The following is a 17,913-nucleotide window of genomic DNA, read 5'->3' on the forward strand; positions in this document are numbered from 1 at the left end:
TGATAGTGCATCAAGCCCACATGGTTCCATTGCTTCCAAGGGATTCATTCCTTATTCCTCATAAATGGTAAAAGACAAGAGATAGAGGAGCAGAAAGGAGGAAAAGTCACCACAAAACTTCTTTAGCTCTCCTGATGCTTCCCTTTTGCAGGCGCTTCCATGAGGTAACCAGAGAATTGAACCCAGGTCCTCACACATGATAAAGAGAGATTAGTTTGGTAAAATACACAGCAATTAGGTGAGCTATCTTCTAGCATATCACTACTATTAAAAAAAAAAAAAAAGCTTAAAACATATTAGATCTTACATAGATGTCAAAATGAAGATGACACTCAAATTAACTCTTCAAACATGATTATTTCAGTAGCAAACATCCCATTAACAAGCAGGTATAAATGGAAGTGCTTACCTTTACATATTCCAGTGTTAGTAGATCTTCCATTGTATTATCCAATGTTGTGATCAAATAAACTGGTTTTTTATCTTTATCTAAAAATAGCATCAAAATTATTCACTCATACAAAAATCAATAAAAATTAACATGACAAAGCAAGCACACTATCCAGGTAGGCAACTTTGCTGGCGTAATTTTAAACAGTGAAATCTGTGGTAACTGCTCCAGTATCCTTAGTAGTCAAATTCAGTTAAGTAGATTCAAAATTAAATAGGCTTTTATTTTGTTCAATGAAAATTATCATCATTTTCTGTCTAAATCCTTAGATTCCCAGTTATAAAAATTGAAAACTCACATTACAATAAATCTCTGAAAGTTTTTAGAAAATGCAGTTATTTAAAAACCTAGAGAATTATAGCTCTTCAGTAAAGTTACCAATCAATAACATTAACTTATTTACATTAATACTGAGATTCTTACCCATGTATTCTGGGCATTTTAAACAGAATTCTTTCAAAAAGGCATTTCCTTTCAAATCAAATGTTCTAATCTCAATTTCTGTGCCCAATCCTAAAACAACAATTTCCACCACAGGTAATTCACAATCTCCAACAAGGTGGTAAAACTGAATTAAAACCTGGAGAAGAAAGTAAAAAGAAACTACTAATTCCTAAAAGAAAAAATAGTTTTAAGTATTTTAAGAGTATATGAGATATATGACACAAAAAATATATGTGTAAAATTTAGGAAGGATTATACATACATGCAATACAAAGAAACAATTTTAATAATATGCACTGAACAACGAAAATATAGCATTTAAACCACTATTAATAAATCTAAATGCCATCTAAACAGATGACTGATGACTCTGTCCTATCCAACAATGACAACATCAATAACAACAATAACTACAACAATAAAACAAGGGCAACAAAAAGGCAACAAGAAAAAAATAAAAGGGCAAAAGTAAATAAATAAAATTTTTTAAAAAGTACAGAATCACAGCATCATCTAGATTCAACTTAATCCAATGAAAACATCAGTATCTATCAAGAATGAGACTTTTTAAAAATATGAATACTAGAAAGGGCAATTTAAACAAGTCATATTAATTTGTCCATGATACATACCTCTGGCACTTCAAATCTTATTTTATACTGAGTCATATTTTTTGGATACTCCTCTTTTTGTAATTTTCTCTGTTGATTACTTTTGCCCTTTGCTGGAATTTGAAAAGGACCTTCCAAAGGACTAGCAGGTGCATCAAAAAATTCATCCTCTGACTCTAAGTATCGTAAAACAGCAGACCAATAATTGTAACTATTTAATAAAACTTACAATTTTTCAGAAGTCATTATGAAAACTTAAATAGTAAAGGTCTATTTCAAAAGGTGAAAGTAATGATGAAAAAAAATAAAGACTATTTGAATAAATTAACATTCCTGGTAATAAAAAACTAGAATATCACAAAATATAATCTTCAGCTTAATGAACGTCACTGTTAAAAATAGTCTATCTCTGTGTCCAGAGTCTTCAGGTGTGGAATGACAACTCTTCAGCTTCATTACTCGGGTGAGACCTTTCCTTTCATAGTATTCTCTAATTCCATTCCAGGCGGTTCACTTCCTAACAAAGTCCCAAAACCTAGATACAGACCAGGTCCCCTGAGATAGAGCCTATGTTCACACGTATCCATAAACTAGGGCAAAATATATACCTGAAAGCAGAAGTACACAATAGTACATAATAGTACACAATAGCAGTGAGTATCCCCCAACACTTCATCTGCACTATTCCAGCCTTTAGGTACATAATTATTCAATAATTTGTTTGGCTTTGTATGTTAACTCTCTTTTCAGCCACCAGGTTCCAGATGCCAGCATGATGCCGACCAGACTTACTTGGACAGACGACTGTACCAATGTGTCCTGGAGCTCTGCATCCCTAGACCTACTCCACGTCCCCACCCTACTAGGGAAAGAGAGAGGCAGACTGGGAGTATGGATCGACCAGTCAGTGCCCATGTTCAGTGGAGAAGCAATTACAGAAGCCAGACCTTCCACCTTCTGCAACCCACAATAAACTTGGGTCCATACTTTCAGAGGGATAAAGAATGGGAAAGCTATCAGGGGAAGGAATGGGATATAGAGATCTGGTGGTGAGAATTGTGTGGAGTTGTAACCCTCCTATCCTAGGGTTCTGTTAATGTCTCCCTTTTTAAATTAATTAATTAAAAATTAAAAAAAATTAGTCTCTCTACTTTTCCCTTATTTTAGAGCTACTCTCTTCCCTGATCCAGCGGTCTAGTCCTTTTTCCAACTACGTCACCATCTCCCCAGACAATACCTGGGGTCCACCTGCATGTTACCTGTCAGACTCAAGCAAAAACTAGTAAAGTCATGGGCCCCTTGGAATATACCTAAAATAGACCCACTAGCTTTATCCAAAATGGAGACCCTCAAATCTTCATCTAAAATATTGTTGTCTTTAGATTCATGATTAACCAACAATTTCCTCTGCTTTCTATCTTAACTCTTTTTCAGCCTTCCAGGTTCCAGATGCTACCATGATGCCTACTGGACTTCCTAGGGTAGACAATCTCACCAATGTGTCCAGGAACCCCACTTCCCCAGAGCCCTGCCTCACTAGGGAAAGAGAGAGGTAGGCTGGGAGTATGGATCTATCTGCCAACGCCCATGTTCAGTGGAGAAGCAATTACAGAAGCCAGACCTTCCACTTTCTGCACCCCATAATGATCCTGGGTCCATACTCCGAGAGGGATAAAGAATAGTAAAGCTTTCAAGGGAGGGGATGGGATACGGAGTTCTGGTGGTGGGAACTGGGTGGAAAAGTACCCCTTTTATCCTATGGTCTTGTCAATATTTCCATTTGATAAATAAGTTAAAAATTTTTTTAAAAGAAAAAGTCTATCTAAAAAATTCTTAATATTTCATAGCAATTGCAGTGACTATGCATATCACAAGTACTCAAAGGACCACATTAACATGTTTACTCTACCTAGGGAGCTGGAGTTAGTTATGAGGCTCTCTTAAGTGAGGATGAAGAATCTGGTATCAAACACTAATTCAATCTTCATATGATAGTAAAGTTATAGAAACTGCCATTTAAAAAGATATGAAGACATTCATCTCCTGGGTAGAACTATTTGAAAACACTTTAAAAGAAATCAAAACCACCTAAAATATAACCCTAATAATCTGAACTTGATTTTACATTTGATTACCTCACAAACAACATCTCATTGCTTCCCTCCCAACTTACACAAAGATTTCTCTAGAAAACCAAGAATATTGCAATTTATAAAAATCAGAGTGTATTTAAAGATAAAGAAATGCACTTATTTTTCTTTCCAATAAAGCCAAATATATCAGATGTTTGACATTGAAGTCGGTACAAGTTTTCATTTGTCAAAGATAATGATTTTTCTTTAACAGAGGAAAAATAAAAAATTCTTTTACTTTATAAATTTAATTGTTATAAATTTAATAAATATAAAATTAGGTATTTAGAAAGTTTCATGGGGTCTCAAATAAACAGTAGCATAAAGATGACCACCAATAGTGCCCCTTGTGATTATGAGTTCAACTTTTGCGTATCAAAAAAATCCATTGCAAAATGCAACTTTAAGGACACCCAAAGTAAATTTCCATAACAGCATTGTAGTCAGATTTTTTGGAAGGTATACAAACATCAGATAATGCCTAAATTTTTTTTATACAGTCTCAATACTAAAAATATTTTACTAAAGTAACTTCATTTTACCATCTTCAATACTTGAAAGATCCAAGAGAGACAACATTTTCTGTGGAATCTGTGGTGGTGGAATAGAATTTGATCTTTGAATCTGAAAGAAAAGTAATTCAATTAACACAAAGGCTTTTCTTAAACATTAATAAATTTCTTTTAATTGCCTTATTGGGGGATTAGTGTTTTAGTCAACAATAAATATAATATAGTTTGTACATGCCTAACATTTCCCAGTTTTCCACATAACAATATAACCCCCACTAGGTCCTCTGCCATCATGTTCCAGTACCTGAACCCTCCCCCCACCCATCCCAGAGTCTTTTACTTTGGTGCAATTCACCAAAAAGTTTTTTTTTCCTAGTGGGTGAGAGTAGGGTTTAAACTTGAAGCTTTACTGCCTCAGGCATGAAGGTTTTCGAGAACCACTACACAATACAGCCATCTTATTAGACATTTTTTTAAATCAACAAAATAGAACTCTAGTAAACTGGGACATAGCACTATAAAAAGAGCAAGAGGCTTGCAAGCACAGGATCTGATTTTGATCATGGACACTATACCTAATAGTGAGCTTCTCTGTGTGCTTCATCCTCTTTGTCAGAAATATAGATAAATATAATATTTAATTGTATTTAAGTTAATATATAGTACCATAGCAATTATATATTTAATGTATTATACAATTGTATACTTTTGTATGTAATTTTAATATATTAAAACATAGTAGATAATAAATATATAATTATAATATATAATATATATATATATATCCTATAAGATTCTAGGAAGGAAGGAAAGTCAATCTTAGGGGTTATGTGATGGTGCTTCACCAGCATTTAATTTTTTAAAGAAATACAATCTAATGTCAGTCATATGCTTGGCCTCTCTTAATATAAACAGAAACTAAGCCCAGAGTAACAAAAAGTCTTCTTCACTACAGACTATCAAAGTTAGAGCCCAAAAATGACATTTTTTTTCTAAAAACTTATTATCAATAAAAAGCTAGAGAAATAAATTAATACACAAATGATATTATGTTTAAGACCTAGAGATATAATCAGGATAGCATAATGCTAATGAGAAATTCAGAAGACTGTCAAAGATGTTTTCCTTACAGCTAAATCAGATTTTTTTTTTAAATGATCAAGCTTAGCATGTAGGTGCATTCCTTGCATACATGAGGTCACTGTCTGATTGATCCCTTGCACCAGATATTATGGGAAATGTGCTGGTTTTTTCTTGTTCTCTCATTAAATCTTTATCAAGAAAATATAGAAGATAAAGACAATACAGTGTCAACAAAAGGACAAAGATCAAAGGAATATACATAGACATCACTGGGGAAAAATTGTTAAAAAAATACTCAACTCAATGAATCTAGAACCTTTAAGCAAATAAAACAAAAATAGCTAGAAATACAAATCAAAAATAAACTGTGATGCATCACAAGCACCATATCACGTTAACTCAAAAAAATGTCCCAAAACTAAACATAAAATCTAAAAGTACTAAGTTTCAATAATGAACCAAAGGAGAAAATATTTCAGGCAAAGATCTCAGAGATGAGATAAACTTCACCCATATAGAAAAATAATGGTATTAGATTTCATCCAAATGTAAAACCACTGATCCTTAAAAGAAAATATTAGAAAACCTAAAAGCTCAGCAGTAGACTAGAAAAAAAAATGCTATAAAAACAATTGAACTGCACAGTATAACAGTATCAAATATCAGCAAACTAAACATGCAAATGTTTTTTAAAAAAATAAAAAATGTGAAATGTTATTTTCTCTTAAAGAAAGGTAGGTATGGAAAAATGGCTAACTAGATAGTGAGCCAGCTTCATGTTTTGAGCCTATTCCCATTGCAATGGAGGTAGTTTCATGTTGTGATGTTTTTCTCTGCCTAATTTCATCTAAAATAGTCAGCCCACAATAATGAAACCCCAGTGATACCTCTTTCCCTCTCCCCACACAAAAACACATATAGTTTAATATAAAACCCAGAAATCATGGAGGAGAAAAAATTAACTATTTAGAAAGTAAAAGTGTCATCCACCATTATGGTAGTAACCAGAATTGAGGATTTCTGGGGACTTGGGCATACAAATCTTGTTTGTCCAACAGTTTAAGATATCTCCCTTCTCCTTTGAGGGTTAATTTTAAGTAAATTGTCCTGGCTTAAATTTCAGTGGCTTTTTACAAGTGTCTTTTGGGAATTTTTAAAATTTATGTTTTTTTATCAGTTAAAAACAAATTACCTGAAATGGTTTGACAGGGGCATGTGTTTCAGCTGCAGGTGTGGGTTTTGGAATACTTTCAACCAATTCCAAAATCCCTTGCATTTTTTTATCTGAGATTCGTATAGAGATCAATGGTAAATTTCCAGAAACTTTGAATCTGTTTCAAAAAGATAGAAGTATTTGTAAAGTAACTTTCATGTTAAATGTTAAATACATTGAAGAATAACTGTTCCCCTTAAATTATCCAAAAAATTTTAAATGATTTTTAAAACTACTTGTACTACCCAAAGATAAATTATTCCCAGTTTCTGCTTACATTTCCATTTTATTTTCAATGTCACCAGGTAAACTACATTCTATTTTTAAGTATATTTTCCATGTAACTATGTTCACTATTCATACCATATTATTTTCCACACATAACTGACAGTTTCTTTTAAACAGTATTTATGATATGATGGACTTAAAAGCATCATTGTAAATATTTTTCACAGTGAGTTAGACAATCTATTTCTGCTCATTTTTTTAAGTTCCTATATGTGCATCATTCCTCTCAGGAAACTAAGGTTTAGAGATTACAAAGTTGAAATAACTTTCCTAAGTGACTATAAATCTAACATAATTTCTATCAAACCTCTTTTTAAAAAAATCGCACAATCACAAACAAATGTATAAGACTAAATCCAGCATGAAGTCAAGATAAAACCTCTCAGTAAACTGAGAATAAAAGAGAACTTTCTGGGGGTGGAGTGGTAGCGCAACGGGTTAAGTGCACGTGGCGCAAAGCACAAGGACCAACATAAGGAGCCCGGTTCCAGCCCCCGGGCTCACCATCTGCAGGATAGTTGCTTCACAGGTGGTGAAGCAGGTCTTCAGGTGTCTATCTTCCCCTCCCCCTCTGTCTTCCCCTCCTCTCTCCATTTCTCTCTGTCCTATCCAACAACGAAGGACATCAACAACAATAACCACAACAAGGCTACAACAAGGGCAACAAAAGGGAGGGGAGAAATGGCTTCCAGGAGCAGTGGATTCATGGTGCAGACACCAAGCCCCAGCAATAACCCTGGAGGCAAAAAAAAAGAACTTTCTTAATTTGAAAAAAATATATCTGTAACTTGGTAAATTAAAATCAAATGCTAATCAAATGCTAATCTTTCTAAATCATCGTAATTTCTGTCTATGATTGTTAGCCATATTTCCCTGGCCCTACCTCTTAAGACATTTTACTATCATTAAAATCCAAACTCCACCAGCTTTCTAAGTATCGTATCCCTTTGATTACTCATATAAAGCTGTAATAAATAGCAGTTGGACACTGACAAGCTATAGCTTTGAGTTAACTGCTGCTTATTTTGTAAATAAAGTTTTAACACATTCATGCCTGTTCATTATTAGTGTTTGCAATTATTTTCATACTAAATAGTAAAGATCAGTAGTTATTACATAGAAAAAATGAATTTCAAGCACAAAATATTTATAATCTCACTCTTTAAGAATTCTCCTGACATTATTTGATAAGTCATGGGTGTTAAATTTGATGACAGATCTATGGCTGTGAAATGAGTGACTTCAAGGCACAGAAAAAGTGCTGGTAGAAAGATGAGGCAAAAGAACTACCTATAATCTAAAACTACTTACAAGTTAAGTTCAAAAGTCTAGTATGTTTTTCCCCTTTATAAGGGGAATTAAAGGTTTACAGTTGACAGTAAAATACAGTAGTTTGTGCATGTCTAACATCTCTCAGTTTTTCCACACCCCCTTTAGGTCCTCCTCTGCCATCATGTTCCAGGACCTTGCCCCGTCCCCTACCCCACTCCAGACTTTTACTTAGGTGCAATACACCAAACCCAGTCCAAGTTATGCTGCGCTTTGTTTTCCCTTCTGTTCTTATTTTTCAACTTCTGCCTATGATTAAAATTATCCCATATTCATCCTTCTCTTTCTAGCTTATCTCACTTAACATGATTTCTTCCAGCTCCATCCAAGGTGAAGATAAATTGACTATTTTTAAAGTCTAGTATATTTTAACAGACTTTCTACTTATTTTCTGTGCTTAAACTTTCAGATAATAATAATACAATTTCAAGGCAAATATAAAACCAAGTATTTTATACTCTTCTAGCCTAACACTAATTTTTATTTTACAGAATTTAAAAATGTATAAAGTTCTGAAGACGGATGACTGATGGTTGCGCAACAGGGTGATATACTTAACATCAGTGAATTTTACACTTAAAAATAGTATATGCATCATATATATACACACACGCACATAAACAAATAAACAAAATAAACAAATAAACAAATCAGTGAAATACTAACTCCATAAAGAACTAATGAAATATTATTTTGGCTACAGAATTAAAAAATCTATAACCACATGAAACAGTACATACTTGGGCATCCTAATATCTGTAAAAACCATTGCCTTAGAGAATTCCACATTGAAGTGCATAGGTACCAAAATGTGCTGGGTAGATACATTGAGTTTTCGTGCTTCTTTCCAGTTATCACCTAATTATAGAAATAACAGGTCTGACAGATGTATAATTAAAAAAAAACAAAAACATAAGCCTAAAATCACCATTAATATTTCATCACACATTATATAAAATTAGAAAATCCTCCCAGATACAAGTAGCTTTAATGTCTTATTTCCAGGTACCTGAAATTAGCAGGTAAAATGTCTTTACTTTCATCATTTTTCTTGTGTCCTTCCATAAAAATCTAATAGGTACAATGCTTATTAAAAAACATAATTTCAGCAAAATCTACTAAGTATCCATAGACAGTTAATAAATCAACCAAATACCTTACCCAAAAATCTAGCATACTTAATAAAGCTACAATGAAAAAGGTCAGGAAAAAATACAGCCCTTTGTTAGCAAATGATAGGAGGTAATACTTACTCGAGATTCATAAAAGATACTATTTTAAGATGTACTTAAAATTTCATTAAATTCTCACAACATATAATCACCCCAGTTGTAGAGAAGTGAGACTCATGGGAATTTATATCTTGCTTATAATGAAAAAAGATAACTAAATTAAAGTAACTGTAGTGGTGAGATCTTAGTGAGTCTGAGAAGAGTTTTGTGAGACTTCCCACTTGGCAAACCCTTCTGAAATGCCCTGATTGTCATATGTTTCAATGACTGATTTCCTAACAATTCTATAAGCAACCCAATAAATTTCTTTTTTCTATTTTATTTGACAAGATAAAGAGAAATTGAGAGGGGAAGGGGACATAGAGAGGAAAAGAGAATGATAGACCTGCTTCACTACCTGTGAAGCTTCCCCTCTGTAGGTGGGAGATGAGGCTTGAATCCTTGCTTATGGCAATGTGTGTAATCAACTGAGTACCACTGACCAGATCTCTAACTTCCCATTTTTAAAGGAAAAATTTGTTAACAAAGCTGAAATGTACATCCAGGTCTGCTAAAATGTGACAGGCAGCATTCCCTGAAGTGTCACAAGTTTAAATATCCAATAGGGGATGGGTAAATAAAGACACTATATATAGCCTTACAATATTAGAATGTAAGTTATGAAGTCAAGTGTCCAAAATATAACTGAAAAAAAAAAAAGCAATAATCAACACATAAAGCCACATAATGTTACTAATGCATTCCTATATGCTTCTGTTCAGCTCCAATTTTTCATGTCTTTGGTCCCTCAGGGTTTTGTGTTTGGGATTCATTTGCTCTTTCATGGCTCTTGAGCCTTTTGCCTTCTAGCAACTAGCAGAAGCACGAAAGCTGTTAACTAGAAGCCAAAACACGGAAGCAATCCTAGGTGTCCAACAACATTAGAGTGGCTAAGAAAGTGTGTGCGTGTACACACACACACACACACACACACACACACTTCAGCTACTAAGAATGATGAATTCACCTTCTTCACCTCATCTTCAGCTAGAAAGGAGGATGAATATGAGATGCTATCACTCATAGAAGTCGAGAAATAAGAACATAAAGGGAAAACACAAGTAGAACCTGGACTAGGTTTGGTGTATTGCACCAAGTAAAAGACTCTGTAGTGGGGTTCAGGTCCAGGTGCATGATGATCGAGGACCTGGACCTAGGCTTGGGGGGGGGGGGGCAGGGGGCTTGAGTGTTCTACAGAAAACTGAGAAATTTTACACATGTACCAACAACTGTATTTACTGTAAAACATTAATTCTCACCCCAATAAAAAATAAAGACAGCAGTGAGATATCACTTTACACCTGTGATAATGTCATATGATAGGCAGTAACAACAAATGTTGGGGGAAAAGGGATAATTCTGCACTGCTGGTGGGAATGCAAATTGGCCCACCCTTTGTGGAATGCTGTCTGGAGACTTCTCAAAACACTAGAAATAGACCTACTCTGTGACCCAGCAACTTCTCTCCTGGGGACTTACCCAAAGGAATCAAAAGCACCTATCAGAAGAGGTCTATGTATACCTATGTCCATAGCAGAACAATTTGTAATAGCCAATACCTGGAAGTAACCTAAATATCCAACAACAGATGAGTAGCTAAAGAAATGTGGTATACACACACACACACACACACACACACACACACACACAATGGAATACTACTCAGCTGTTAAAATGATGAGAACATCTCCTTTGCATATCTTGAATGGAAGGATATAGAAGACATGACGTTAAGTGAGATAAGCCAAAAAGAGAAAATAAATACCAAATTATCTCACTTATGAGTGGTACATAGTAAACAGAGACATGAAGAACACAAAATGATAAGCAACGATTACTTTGCTTTCATGTTTAGTTTTATTCTCTTTGCTCTCCTTTATTAGCTCAGATTATTTAAATTTGATAATAAAAATTTATAGGTAGATCTCTAAAACAGCCAGTCCAGCTGTGGAAACAAGTGGATTTCTGAGTAGTAGTAGTTGTTTTTTTTTTTTTTAACTTCACCACACTTTCTAATACAAATATCTTAAAAGTATATATCACTGAGGTAAATCAGGATCTCTTGATCTCTACACTACTACTGACATTTGGGCCAAGTAGGTCTTCGTTGTGGAATGGTTTTCCTCTGAACTGTATGTTCTGCAGCCAGCAATGCTTCCATTTGTGAAAACTAAAAATGTATCCAGTCACTCACAGCATTTCCTGATAGGTAAAATCACTCTTAATAGAGATATTGCTCCTATGTAGTAACTATCACCTTCTAAATTTTAACAAATTTAGAATAGGCTGTTTCAAATAAACTATGCAAACACCTAATTAATCACTTCAGCAAAATAATTTAAAAATAGTATCTATCTATACTTACCATTTCTGCTGTAAAGTAGCTGTATACTTGTAAGATGAACATCGAAAGTATCATAAGCTCGGTGCATTATCTCTTCGAGATTGACCCCACCTTGTTTCACCTCTGGCATTTCAGAAGGGCTTTTACTTGTCACCTTCAAGTTAATTTTAAAATTTTAAACTATGCAGAAAACTTCAAAATGAAAACAAAGTTTTTGTTATTTCAGACTACAGGTTTTTTTTTAATTTTTATTTTAAAAAGAAGAATCACAGTCAAAGAAGTGGTTCAGCAGGAGATGCAGAACTTGTACTTTTAATGCCCTGGGTTTTATGTCTGGCACTATATATGCCCAAGTGGTGCTTTGGTTTTCATCTTTCTTTCTCATTAAATAAATTAAGTCACTAAAAATAAATTAGAGGAATTAAGTTTGTCCTAGAGAATTATTCATCTAAATTTTTTAAATGTATTATTTACTTACTTACAGGGTAGAGGCTAAGAAATTTGAGAGGAAAGGAAATGACAGAACAGGAAAAGAGCAAGACAGACACCTGAAAGACTGCTTCACCACTTGGAAAGTTTCCCTCCTGTAGGTGGAGACCATAGGCTTGAATCTGAGTCCTTACACTCTGTAACATCTATACTTTACTCGATGTGCCACACCCTGGCCCTTAAATTCTTTTAGTGTATTGTGATAACAATTTAGATTATTAAATATTCTATGCCATGATGATATTTAACAACTTTATAAACGAGGAAAGGATTAAGTTACGGAATAGATGGATTTTAGTTCCATCCCTGCCATATATGACTCAAAGCAAGTTGTATTTGTATCTCCTTTTTCTTGGTATTCTATGCACACTACTCCAAAAACGTCCAAGAAGTAATTCCATGGCACTATATAAATATTATTCATCCAGGTGTGTATATGAATTAGTAGTCATTCATATATATATATATATATATATATATATATATATATATATATATTCAAAACTAGACAGCAAGCACATTTATAGAAAACATTTTCTACATACATATATGTAAACTTATTTCCCACTATTTCACAGTGCTCTGGTTGGGGGGAATCCATCCCTCCTGGCTTTTTAAATTATTACTAATCCTCTTCACTTATTGATCTAGAGCAGTACTATCCAAGACAGCTTTCTAAAATGACTTCTCTTAACTATCTAATTATTCTTCTCCCTCTCTGCTATCTATAATAGTACAGTAGCTATTAATTATTTGTGACAAACACTTGAATATGGCTAATGTGACTAAGGGGTTGAATTTTATTATTTCACTTAAATTTTTAATTTTTTAAAAAATTATCTATTTACTTATTGGATAGAGACAGACAGAAATTGAGAGGGAAGGGGGTGATAGAGAAGGTGAGAGACAGACAGACACCTGCAGCCCTGTTTCACCATTTGCAAAGCTTTCCCCCTACAGATGGGGACCGGGAGCTTAAACTCGGGTCCCTGTGCGTTCTAACACGTGTGCTCAACCAGGTGCACCACCACCCAGCCCCTATTTCATTTAATTTTAAACAACTTAACAATATATGGTTAGTGAATGTCATATTGAAGAGAGATATAAAAAGTTATTAATTATTCTATAAGCATGGGAAGTGATCTCTAAGTATGAGTGATTTCACTTTTAATGGAACTTAAAAAACAAAGACAGAAAACGAAAATACAGTGAAACTTGGGACTCAACAATAAATAAAGTGACTCAACAATAAGAGTGCCTGGCATTTGTGTTACCCTTGGTTCCATCTCTGCCACCAATATGAAAGCAACCAAAACTAAATATGTAGACTTCCATGAATGGTGAAGTCATTCCTTGCTGTCTCTTTCCTACTCTCTCATATAATTAAAAAAAAGAAAAAGAAAGAAAAACCAAGGAATAAAAATGTCCATAATGCAACAGAAAGAAATTATTTAAGTAAATACAGTCTGTCAGTTAAGATTATTTAATATAGGGAGCTGGGCGGTGGTGCAGCGGGTTAAGTGCACGGGAGGGGGGTGGGTTTGCTTCACAGGCGGTGAAGCAGGTAAGCAGTTCTGCAGGTACCTATCATTCGCTCCCCCTCTGTCTTCCCCTCCTCTCTTGATTTCTCTCTGTCCTATCCAGCAACAATGAGAGCAATAACAACAACAATAATAACAATGACGATAACAAGGGGGAAAAAGGGGGGGAAGTTAATAGGGAGTTGGGTGGTAGTGCAGTGGGTTAAGCACTGGTGGCGCGAAGCGTTAAGGACTGGCATCAGAATCTGGGTACGAGCCCCTGCCTCCCCAGCTGTGTGTGTGTGTGGGGGGGGGGGTCGCTTCACAAGTGGTGAAGCAGGTCTGCAGGTGTCTATCTTTCTCTTGCCCTCTCTGTCTTCCCCTCCTCTATCCATTTCTTTCTGTCCTAACAATGACATCATCAATAACAACAATAACTACAACAACAATAAAAAACAAGGGCAACAAAAGGGAAAATAAATATTTAAAAAAATTTTAAGTTGACAAAAAAAAGATTATTTAATATAGTGGTCCAGGAGGTGGCACAATGCATAAAGCATTGGACTTTCAAGCATGAGGTCCTGAGTTCAATCCCTGGCAGCACATGTACCAGAGTGATGTCTCGTTCTCTATCTCTCTCCTATCTTTCTCATTAATAAACAAAATCTTTATAAAAGATTATTTAATATAAATATTAGTGTCTACAATACACACACATAGCAGTCTGAATAATAAACATATTTCTAAAGCCTCCATTCTAAGTAACAAGGAATACATTGCATATAAATAGTAATAGACTTCTCAAACATGATTCTCAAATTCTGTAAATACAATTCTTAGGAACTCTTGAGATATACAAAGCTTAATTAGTTATTCTACTTTTTAAAAGTGAAAAAAAAAATTACCCCCCCCAAAAAAACACTTTACCAGAAGATTTCTCAAACCCTAAATAAACCTAAAAGTAAAATTAGCTACAAGTAAAATACCTCTAAACAAAGCTAAATACCATTATTATAAAATAAATGTTATTAGTATATACCTTCAGATGCCCAAGATCCAAAAGAAGTAGATTTGATGTAGGACTGAAAACTCCACCTTGTGGAATAATAACATACGAAGCCTTCAAATCAATCTTGAGATCAAGAACTTTCTGTGTTTCAATAATATATAGAAGGCCTGCAGAAAATTATTATCTATATGAGCAGCTTTCACAAATTACTTATGAACTAAAGAAATACTGACCATTAATTGTAAGCACAATCTTAACAATCTGAAATCTGAGGTGCCTTGGTGATTCCACTAGTAAAGCACAGGAATTACCATGAACCAAGACTTGGACTCAAGCCTCTAGGCAACATCTGCAGGAAGTAAACTTCAAGAGTAGTGTAGTGCTACAGGTGTCTTTCTCTTTGTCGCTCTACCCCAACTCAATTTCTGTTGAGGAAGGGGGAGGGAAGAGTAGGAGAGAGGGAGACAGAGTAGCAGGCAGACACTTGTTTTATAAATCATCCTTGCCCCAGAAAGGGAGATAGTTGACTCTTACAGCAGAGTACACTTTTTTTTTTAATCATTTCATTGAGCAGTTAGTGGTTTACAGTACAGTTGTTGAGACATAGATAAAATTTCTTTTTTTTTTTTTGCACTGAGGCTCGGTACCTGCACTATGAATCCACCGCTCCTGGGAGCCATTTTTTCCTTTTTTTTTTTTTTTAATTGGATAGGACAGAGAGAAATTGAGAGGGGAGAAGATACTGCAACCCCCCTGCAGGTGGGCAGCCAGGAGCTTGAACTGGGATCCTTGTGCTTTGTACTATGTGCACTTAACCCAGTGCGTTACCACCCCATAGGTACAATTTCTTATCTCCCTGTGGTAGGTGTCACACCTACAGAACACTCTCAGACTTAACTTAGGGCCTTTCCCACCATCCTGTGCAAGGACCCCAAGACCCTCTCCATGCCTTCTCTTCCTTCTTCAGAGTCCTTTGCTTTGGTACAATAAACCACACTGTGTTTTCACTGTTTTGTTGTTTGTTTTTTTTCCCAAGTTTCATTATGTTTTTCTTTTCTGTTCTTGTTTGTTTTTTAAGTTGCATTTTAAGTGAGATCACCTAGCATTTATCCTTCTGATCTTGGTTTACCTCACTTAACATGATTCCTTCAAGTCTCATCCAAGTTGAGGAAAAGAAGACTACATCATCATTTTTAACAGCTAAGTAATACACTGTTGTGCATATATACCAAAGGTTTCTTAGCCACTTCTCTGTCACTGGACAGATGGACACCCTTTACCATACATGAGGACTCAGGTTCAAACCTCCAACCACCACATGAGAATACTGCTCAAAAGGAAAGCTTCACAAATAATAAAGCACATACACACCTGATTTTCATCCCATATGTGGAAAATAAAGAATTCTCTGGGAGAGATGGAATCCTCCAGGCCTAAAGCCCCAGTAAAGTCTTGATAGCAAGAGGGGGGAAAAAATCATTTCCCAAATAAAATGTTTTAAATATCTTTTTAATGAGTGTATGTCATTTAGCTAAACAGTATGTCAAAAAATAGGTAAACAAAAGTGAAGTCACAAGAGAAATGAATGGCAAAAGAGTGATTAAACCAAAAAGCTCTTGTAAGTTCTAAGATTTTGCTAAAGAGCAAATTCAGAATGCTCAAAAATAGTTAAAACAATCTATTTTTCTTCTTTTTTCTTTTAAGGTAGGCAGTGAAAGACACTATAGCAACAAATCTTCCTTCAATAAGATGGGAAACAGGCCTGAACCTAGGCTGTGCACATGGCAAAGCAGCACACTACCCAAGTGAGCTATTTTTCAAGTTACAGTTCTATATTTTTATTTGGAACTATCTTGATTCATATTTCATCAATATATTTCTCCACTAAAATCAAACCTTCTCCCAAAACTTAAGGGTTTTGCAACTCCATATTACACTATTATATAGAATTTAGAGTAAAAAAATATTTAAATGCAGATTATTATATTTTAACAAAACCTCTAAAGTTATTAAACCAAAGTAAAGGACTCTAGGAGGGCAGGGTGCTTTCAGGTCCAGGTGGCACGATGGTAGAGAAAGACCTAGGCTGATAGTGTTTTGCAGAAAACTGAGAAATATTACACACATGTATCAACAACTATGTTTACTATAAACCACTAATCCCAATAAAAAAGAACAACTTTCTCTTTTTTTTTTTTTGTTTTTGTTTGTTTGCCTCCAGGGTTATCGCTGGGGCTCAGTGCCTACACTACAAATCCACTGCTACTGGAGGCCGTATTTCCCATTTTGTTGCCCTTGATGTTATTGTTGTCATTGCTGCCGTTGTTATTGGATAGGACAGAGAGAAATTGAGAGAGATGGGAAGACAGAGAGAGAGAAAGGTAAGACACCTGCAGACTTGCTTCACTGCTTGTAAAGCAGGTCCCCTTCAGGTGGGGAGCTGGGGACTCGAACTGGGATCCTATGCCAGTCCTTGCGCTTTGCACCATGTGTGCTCAACCCATGTGCTACTGCCTGGTCCCCAAGAAGAAAGCTTTTAACTAAGCTTGTTAATACTCTATATATTTTCCAAAGTATTTTTGAACATTTCACATCTGATGTCTCAGTATTGCAGAGCTTAATATTTTAAACTGCTGTAACTATTCCTGCAACCGTTGAATAAAAATTAATATGCTATTTACTTATTGTTCTAGTGATGCTGGAGATTTGACCTGGGGCCTTTGGGGTGGGCACTCAGACAACTACTGTTTTATATCCCTGATGCTAATATTACTTTCATATTTAAGTTCAGATAAAAAGAATATTTTTTTTTCTCAGAAGGTGAAATCTATTAACCACCTTTAAATTAGGTTTGTTAGAAATGTCAGTTCTGTTCATTACAGAGAAATTTTACACATGTACCAACAACTGTATTTACTATAAACCATTAACCCCAATTAAAAAAAAAAAATCAAAGATTTTTTTTTTCTTCTGTGCTATGGCAACAGAGGAACCTTTAGTGCTATGATGTCTTGTCCACTCTCACACTGACTCTGTACCTGTTTCTCTCCACCTTTCTGTGTACATAAGTAGGGGTAGAAAGCATAATGGTATGCAAAGAGACTGTCACGTCTGAAGCTGAGGCTCCAAAGTCCTGGGTTCAATCCCCTATACCACCATAAACCAGATGTTCCGGTGAAAGAAAAGAAAAGAAAAAGAAAAAGAAAAAGAAAAAGAA

The 17,913-nt window shown here is 34.9% G+C and overlaps 1 protein-coding gene across 4 annotated transcripts in view; it reads right to left on the minus strand.

Annotated features, from left to right (window-relative positions):
- The window catches only part of VPS13A (vacuolar protein sorting 13 homolog A), a 180,260-nt gene that overhangs the window by 118,904 nt on the left and 43,443 nt on the right, over positions 1–17,913 (minus strand). For all 4 annotated transcript variants that reach the window (XM_060199542.1, XM_007516120.3, XM_007516122.3 and 1 more), the window contains 8 exons: positions 14,727–14,863; positions 11,700–11,832; positions 8,804–8,921; positions 6,426–6,564; positions 4,181–4,262; positions 1,528–1,682; positions 875–1,031; positions 410–489 (listed from right to left, as the gene is read on the minus strand). In XM_060199542.1, the coding sequence (XP_060055525.1) occupies positions 410–489; positions 875–1,031; positions 1,528–1,682; positions 4,181–4,262; positions 6,426–6,564; positions 8,804–8,921; positions 11,700–11,832; positions 14,727–14,863 (1,001 nt within the window). The remainder of the gene's footprint in view (positions 1–409; positions 490–874; positions 1,032–1,527; positions 1,683–4,180; positions 4,263–6,425; positions 6,565–8,803; positions 8,922–11,699; positions 11,833–14,726; positions 14,864–17,913) is intronic.

The sequence above is a fragment of the Erinaceus europaeus genome, chromosome 10 (genome assembly GCF_950295315.1).
Source record: "Erinaceus europaeus chromosome 10, mEriEur2.1, whole genome shotgun sequence".
Lineage (NCBI taxonomy): Eukaryota > Metazoa > Chordata > Mammalia > Eulipotyphla > Erinaceidae > Erinaceus > Erinaceus europaeus.